This window comes from Carya illinoinensis, chromosome 3 (assembly GCF_018687715.1).
Source record: "Carya illinoinensis cultivar Pawnee chromosome 3, C.illinoinensisPawnee_v1, whole genome shotgun sequence".
Lineage (NCBI taxonomy): Eukaryota > Viridiplantae > Streptophyta > Magnoliopsida > Fagales > Juglandaceae > Carya > Carya illinoinensis.
In genome coordinates, this window is record NC_056754.1 from 2747916 (window position 1) to 2755766 (window position 7851).

At 33.8% G+C, this 7851-nt stretch overlaps 1 protein-coding gene across 1 annotated transcript; it reads left to right on the forward strand.

Annotated features, from left to right (window-relative positions):
* Positions 1 to 1433: 1433 nt before the first annotated feature.
* LOC122302470 (NAP1-related protein 2-like) lies at positions 1434 to 7686 on the forward strand. Its single transcript, XM_043113752.1, has 10 exons — positions 1434 to 1943; positions 2897 to 3019; positions 3363 to 3413; positions 3632 to 3703; positions 3921 to 4034; positions 4300 to 4361; positions 5727 to 5784; positions 6057 to 6113; positions 6276 to 6320; positions 7444 to 7686. Exons 1-10 carry the CDS (start codon positions 1815 to 1817, stop codon positions 7489 to 7491), a joined length of 759 nt encoding a protein of 252 aa, XP_042969686.1. The 5' UTR covers positions 1434 to 1814; the 3' UTR covers positions 7492 to 7686.
* Positions 7687 to 7851: the final 165 nt, after the last annotated feature.

Below are 7851 nucleotides of genomic sequence, written 5' to 3' on the forward strand. Positions count from 1 at the left end.
AATTAACCCATCATGCATTAACTATCATAATATATCTACATACTCTAAGTTAGTAACAAATTAGTAATTAACATCGTAAATATAATGGGATAAATTTCTTTTATTTAGAGTTTGAATGATTAGGGGTTTTTTTGAATTTCTTTTTCTCTATTTTTTGTCTTTTATTTTATTAGTATGATTGATAATCTTTTGGATGGATATGAATAGTTTTTATTTTTTCCTTTTATTTATATTTTTCTTTTATTTAGAGTTTGGATGTTATTGGCATGTTGCATATTTTTCAAGTTTTTATTTTTTATTTTTATTTTTTTGTATGTTAATAATAATTTAGGCTAAAAATGGAATAAAAATTGAGACTTGAGTTGAAATTTGACTAACAATGTCAATTGACTCGAATGTCAAAAAATTTGCCCATTTGATATTGGGTTGGACTAAATAGTCAAATGGTTCAGTCCGATCCAGCTCATATGGTAGTTCGGTTTGGTCTAGGATGAAAAAATCCTAGACCAATAAGGTTTGGTCCGGTCTCAAAAATCTCCTATATACCGATCGGACTAGACTGAATTTACTCATATTTTTATAGGCAGTAAAATATAAAGACAACGCTACAAGTGAATTGGGCTTCAATCTTCGAAAGCGCATGTTTCCAACTACAATATAGGCCCAAATCTCAATTCGTATATATGTTTTATTTTTTGTTTTAAAAATTTAAAGTTTTAGAAAAGGAATGGATACAATGGTGTCTTTGTATTTCTCTCTCATATTTTAAATCTTAGAGTTGGACTTTAATTTGCATTACTCATGAAATGTCATTATCTTAATCCAAACTCGTCATTGACCATGTCTAGCAACACACTTTCTGCTATTGTACAGTGGATCTAGACCGATAAAAAATCAGTGTCTACTGTCCACATCTCCCACATTTGTTCTCTCAAGTTTAATTAAGACCAAGAAAATTTTAAAAGCATAAAACATGAATTTAAAAAAAAAAAATCCATCATCGTTATAATAATTATCCTTTCATAATCTATTAACGTGCAATTAAATGATTGAAAGTGAAAATAACAAATAACTTTAATAACTTAATGATACATCGGAAATAATAACAAAAATAATAATTAAAAAGATGATGAGTAATATTATTCGTTTGAATTAAATTATATTTTATTAGTTTATTGAATTTTATTATGTAGAATTATTTTTATTTATTTATTTATACATTTTATTAATATAATTAATTAAAATAAATATCTTATATTAAAAAAATAATGTACTATTTATATTAATAAAATATATAGTCAAAATTTTGTTATTATCACTGCCACGAGAGAATATAAAGTCAGAAACATAAGATAATTTTAGTTTATTTTTATTTTTTAAATTTGTTGACAAAATCCCCATTCACGTGACCGGACAAGACAAGCAGGCGTTGAACTATGAATTTATCGAAACACTTGAGTCTGGCCCAACCCGGTGCATCTTTGTTATCTATTCGTCCCAAGATCTCTCTTCCTAAACCCTAAAAACGGTTTAGAAGTTGGTCCGTCTTAGGGTTTAGGAAAAGTTTAGGGTCCCCCACACTCCTACCTGCAACAGAGAGGGAGAGAGAGTCTGTGTGAGTGCGTGTGAAGAAACGAAGGGATTGGGGGGGAAGTTACTTTCGTCGTCTAAGCAAGCAACGCAACACTAATCTCTTTGGAACTTTTGTGGGCGATTTCTGTCTCCGGAGCGGTCTATACAGCACTTCAGTTGGCGTCCTTCCCGTCTACCTGTCTTTCCCTAAATAATTTAGGGGCTAAGGGTTTGTAGAAAAAATGGTGGCTGACAAAGGTAAGAAATCGAAGGTCGCGGAGATGGCTGAGGAGGCTGATTCCGATCCCATTGATGGCGATCTCGTTCTTTCTGTAGAGAAGTTGCAGGAGGTTCAAGATGAGCTCGAGAAGGTTCTACTTTCAACTCGTTTTTTGTAAAGTTTTGTTTTTGTTGTGCACTCGTATATGCGGGTGTCTGCATGTATAAGTACTATATCTTCATGAAGGCCATTCCTGTCCACTTCGATGGTGTCAATATGGTTGCTTGTTTGTTATGATTGAATCGTTGGCTTTAAATCATGATTTGTTAAAATTATTTTTCTCTTCACGACAGAAAAAAGGGAATCTGGCTTAAATATATGAACAAGTTAAACTTATCAAAATATATATATATATACACGTGTGAACAAGTTCAGAAACTCGTCTATTCGATGTTGTCATCATGGTTGCTTGCTTGTTTGAATAGAGTCGTTGGGTTTAAATCATGGTTCGTTAAAACTAATTTTCTTTTCAAAACGAGAAAAATGGAATGTGGCTTGAATAGATTAACGAGTTCTGAAATTGGGCTATTCTGGATTTGAGAGCTACAGCAACGGTTTTTCTAAATTCTGAAACACGAGGCCAAGGTGGGTTAAATTTTACAATGTTACTGTTTTTTATAATAAGCATAATACATTAGTTGTTTGGAAATGCTGCAATCAATGATTTTGAGGGCTGGTTTTCATTCTTGTGGAGTTTAATCACTCCATTTATTGCACACGTTGCTGGTACTGGAGCTATAGACCCATATCATGTGTGAAGTAAAGGTGCGAGTCATTGCCATAGTTGTTAGTATGAATTCAGTTTTAAATACTCTTCAAATTTGTACTCTTTTTTGTGCTATTGAGTGAAGTATCATGCAATGCTTCTTTGTACAAAAAATAAAATAAAAATTAGGCTATATGTGAAACGAAATGAATGGGGCAATATGTATTCTCAGTTGTTGCCTTATACATTCTTTTCATGTTCCTTTTGATATTCTCTTTGCTGAACTAGATATGCTGTTATTCTCAAACTAATGTGAAACTTGCATTTCCAATCAACAGGTCAATGAAGAGGCCAGTGACAAGGTTTTGGAAGTTGAGCAGAAATATAATGAGATACGCAGACCTGTCTATATCAGACGCAATGAGATCATCAAAACTATTCCTGACTTCTGGTTAACTGCTGTTAGTGATTTATTCATCCTCAAAACCTTTAATTTCTAATTAACTTACAGTGTAACATCACATCACATTACATTCTTTTTTTTGTGTGTGTGTGTGCATATAAATGTAAAAATTAATTTTCAATCAAAATGAATGTACAACAACTCTTGCCAATCCTTTCTACATCTACCACAAATGTTCATGAGTTCCTGTCTTTAATTCATCGCACATAGAACATCCCTAGGTGTTATGTATACTTCCTGTGTACACGGGCTTTGCCTATTTTCTGATTAATAATATTTTTCTCTTACTTATCAAAAAAAAAAAATCTACCACAAATGACGTGCATTATTTCTCTATGCAGTTCCTGAGCCACCCTGCATTGTGTGACCTCTTGAGCGAGGAAGACCAGAAGGTTTGATTCGTGATTTGAAATTTTTTTTATTAGAATGTTCATTCTGTCATCAACTAATTATTTGGACCTAAAAAATTGTTAGTCTTCCTTTTTTATTTAACTTAAGAGTTTAGAGTTTCTTACATTGAAGATGTTGGATTGTGATTGTAAGGTTTAGCACTCTTGGAATGATTGCTCCTGCAATTTAACAAATTTCCTTTGTTCTATACTTGATACAGATCTTCAAGTACATAAAATCTCTTGATGTAGAGGATTTTAGTGATGTGGCATCAGGGTACTCCATTACATTTGTAAGATTCTGTATTTACTCATGCTTGCTTGGCCTTATACTTGAGATATTTTCCATTTTTTTAGGTGCCAGTTTATTGTGTCTGTTAGGTTACCTTTATACTGGTTCGGTTTATCATAGAATTTTCTTATGCATTTTGAATTTATTTTATTTTATTTTTTGGTTGAGGAGTTGCAAATGTAAAAGTGTTTGTGTGTGTTTGAACTGCTGATTTTCAGAATGTGGACGAGAATCCTTATTTTGAAGAGACAAAGCTGACAAAGACCTTCACATTCTATGATGAGGGAACGACTAAAATAACTGGTACAAACATCAAGTGGAAGGAGGGCACGGTAACATTTGCACCTTTATACCACTGAAAAATTTATTTGCACCTTTATACCTTTGCACGTTCACATTCGTAACGGTTTCTAGTTCTTAAATAGGTGTATGCTTTCGTATACCTCTAGTGTACTTGGGCTATGCCTATCTTTATGTCAATGAAATATCTTATTACTTACAAAAAATATATATATATATTTTGTTTAATTCCAGTAGTCACCCCCACCAGCCCCTTCTTTTTGCTTGAGATTTGATTATGAATTATAACTTGTGAAGGCTGCTTCTAATGGAGTCAATCATGTGAAAAAAGGGAACAAACGGCCACTTGCTGAGGAGAGGTGGTTTATCTAACTACTCTTTGGTTTTTTGAATTTAACTACTTGTGCCTGCAGGCAAATATGTAACTATACCCATCACTAAGAGGCCATGGAGTGGGTTAGATAATAATTGATGGTGTTGTATGTATACAGTATGAATTTGATATGATAGTTTCTTTGTGCTCATACATGATGGAATAAATATGGCTGGCCTTTTATATTCATAAATTTTTTTCATGTAACTTATCAAAAACAAAACATAATATGTATTTTTCCTTATAGGTAATGAAGAATTTTTAATAAGTTTTTTCATCTATAACGATAATTTTAAATTTATTGACGAAGGATCTCAAATGAGCAATACTCCTATATCATAAAAGGCCGTCATATGTAATTGTGGGGAGGGGTCAATTTAGGCTCAAGCCTGCTGGGGTTGGGTTCAAAAAGGGTGTTGATGGCTTCATGTTCAATCTAATTTTGCCCACATAAGAATGGTCTGCAACTTTTCTTTTCTTTTCTTTTTTCCTTTTTACTTATAACTTTTTCTATTCTTCTGCATGGGTTGCCAGAACCTGCCTTTCTCTTTGTTGAACAATGTATTTATTGTGAACAAAAATGAAATAAATGAAATTCGACCAATAAAAAAAATGAAATTTAATCACACCTAAAGCAAAGTCTTAAGGGTATATGATGGTGTATGCTGTCAAAAGAATCCACTATGGTGAAACATTATTTGTCTTGTATTATATTGGGCCAAAGATGGAAACAGTTTTGGCAGGTGTATATATGTGTGTGTGTGTGTGTATTTCCTCCCTTGTACTGATAGTCCCCTTCCTACTGTAAACAAATACCTGATACAGGAGATAGACATATAAGAAATGCTGCTGGAATTTGATTTTCTTTTTTCGATTGCTCCTACTTAGCTAGGGCAAACTATGCATTGTACCAGGCTTTTGCCTATTTTTTTATTAATATAATATATTTACTTATCAAACAAAAAAAAAAAAAAAATTTCTGCTGGAATTCTTCCTCAAAGAATCTTTGACATTCTTGCTTTTCTGGAGTTGTACGTTTAGATTGCTCTTTTTTTGTTTTTGTTTTTGTTTTCATGAATAGGCATAGCCCCGAGTACATACAAGAGGAAATACCTACACAGCGACTAAAAAGAGATTTAGATTGCTCTTTATTCCTTGTTAGATATGAATAACAAGTACTTGGGCTATGCCTTCGTTTCATATGAGATTCCTTGGCAAAAGAAAGAAGAAGATATGAATAACAAATTGATTTCTGAACTACCTTCATTGAAAGGTTGATTTGTCCTTGTTTAACATTTCATCTTCTTATGCATACATCCTGACTTACTTATCAATGCTCTTATGCATGCAGCTTCTTCAGTTGGTTTAGTGAAACTCAACAGAAAGATGTTGCAGAACTTCATGATGAGGTAAATTGTGTTCTGTTATTCTATTATTGGGTCATGATTGATTTTAGCCTTAAGTTTCTATCTTTAGAGTTATGCCATGTTTCATCCTTTTCTTAATTATAATGTTGTCCCTTAGGTTCACTTATGGCCTCACTGAAATCATCAGAAACTGCTTCTCTCTCTCTCTCTCTCTCTCTCTCTCTCTCTCTCTCTCTCTCTCTCTCTCTCTCTCTCTCTCTCTCTCTCTCTCTCTCTCTCTCTCTAAATAACTCGCTTTCCCTATGGAATCACAGATTGCAGAGTTAATAAAGGAGGATTTGTGGCCCAATCCGCTGAAGTATTTTAACAATGTAATTTTTTCTTCATATCTGTTTTAATTTTTGTTTAGTATTTTTACCTATAAAAAGGGTAGTATCTCCTTTCTGTCTGAGTAGTAACTCAACAGAAAATTCTGGGATTATTGTTTTTTGCTATCTTTGAGTTGGCAAAGATAGCTAACTTCACTGTTTCAGGAGGCTGATGAAGAGGACTCTGACGATGATGCTGACGATGAAGAGGTATTATTCCCCCCCTCCCCCCCTCTCCTCCAAAAAAACTGTCATTTTTTAATAGCTACATGAACACACAGATGTATGTTGTTTGTCTGATATGTAATGCCATTGTAAGGCTTTCTGTTCTCTCACTTGCAATGTCGATTGTGTTGCTTTTTGTGTCATGCACCCTCATGATGATTTATATACATGTTGTAGTAATTTGTTCCCTCCTAGAGTAGACGGTGAAATTTCTCTTTCAGAATATCCTAAATGGATGAAAGTTTCCTGAAATAGAAGTATTTGCCTTTAAGTTTGAACCCACCATTTCCTAATGTTGAAACCTTTCATGGACCGTTTAGAGTATTGTAGGAAGAGTGCTTGTCTCATTAAAATGCATGTCAATTGTAAATTTCCATTATTCCATATATTGTGGGGGCATATGAAGTGATCTTTCTGGTCCTCCTATGACTTCTCTCGCCTCCCCCAAAAAGAGAAGAACTTCTCATGGAGAATAATCTTTTAGATTTTTATTTTTATTTTTGGGTAGAGAATTTTCTTTTAACAAGTAATGAATCTTATGCAGATCATTTTCCATAAGTAATGAAATCTTATTTAGAAAGGTTTGGTGGTAACCCAGCGCACAGGAAAATAACTCCCCAGCCCCACTTAAAAAAAAAAGAAGAAGAAGAACTGCTTTAGAGTATCGACCCAATAAATAAAAAATGAGAACTTAATAGTTTTAGACCAAATCGACTTCTACTCTAAAAGTGAAAATTTGAGTATATGCAACAGCGAATTAGGAGCATCAACATTTCCATTCACAAATATAGTATTTGTGGGACACAGCAGGACTCGTTGGTGTCTCTGTACTTGCAATTTTTCAATTGCTAAATCTCGGATCCTCACTTGCATGCAATTTCCGTTTGAGACTTCCAAACAAAGAAAACCAAAGCATAGTGTGTTCCTTACAGTTCGCCATGACATGATGTGAAGAACCACTATCATTTCAATTGTGCCTTGTGCACGGTCAATTGAATTCTATCGACTACAAGAACCTCTTTAGATGATACAAGTAGATTTTTATTGGATGCCTTGCATGTAACTATTATCAATCCCATGTCCTGACCTCTGAACAATTTATGTGCAGGAAAATGGCGATGATGATGAACAAGACGGTGTTGAAGACAGTGATTAGGGAGACAGCTTAGCTATTTCTGGCTTGCTTTCCATTATATTTTTTTTTTCTTCTCATCTGGTTCCTGGTAATGAGAAGCACAAACTCCAATTAGTATAAACCTTTCTAGTTATATATGGCATGAAAATCTTACTGTAATGGCTGCACCTTGTAAGACCATCACTGTTATTTACCCAGTCTCTGTTCTTCTGCTTATGCCCTAGATCTTTTTGCTTGTATTTTGCTGCTATCAAGCAGAAAATTTTTTTCGCTAGTCGGAGCCCCGGCCCCCCTGTGCGAGAACCATGTCCAATAGTTGGCAGATGGTGCATGAATATACTAAATGTACTTTAACCATCCAATTAAAATCCTACAAATATG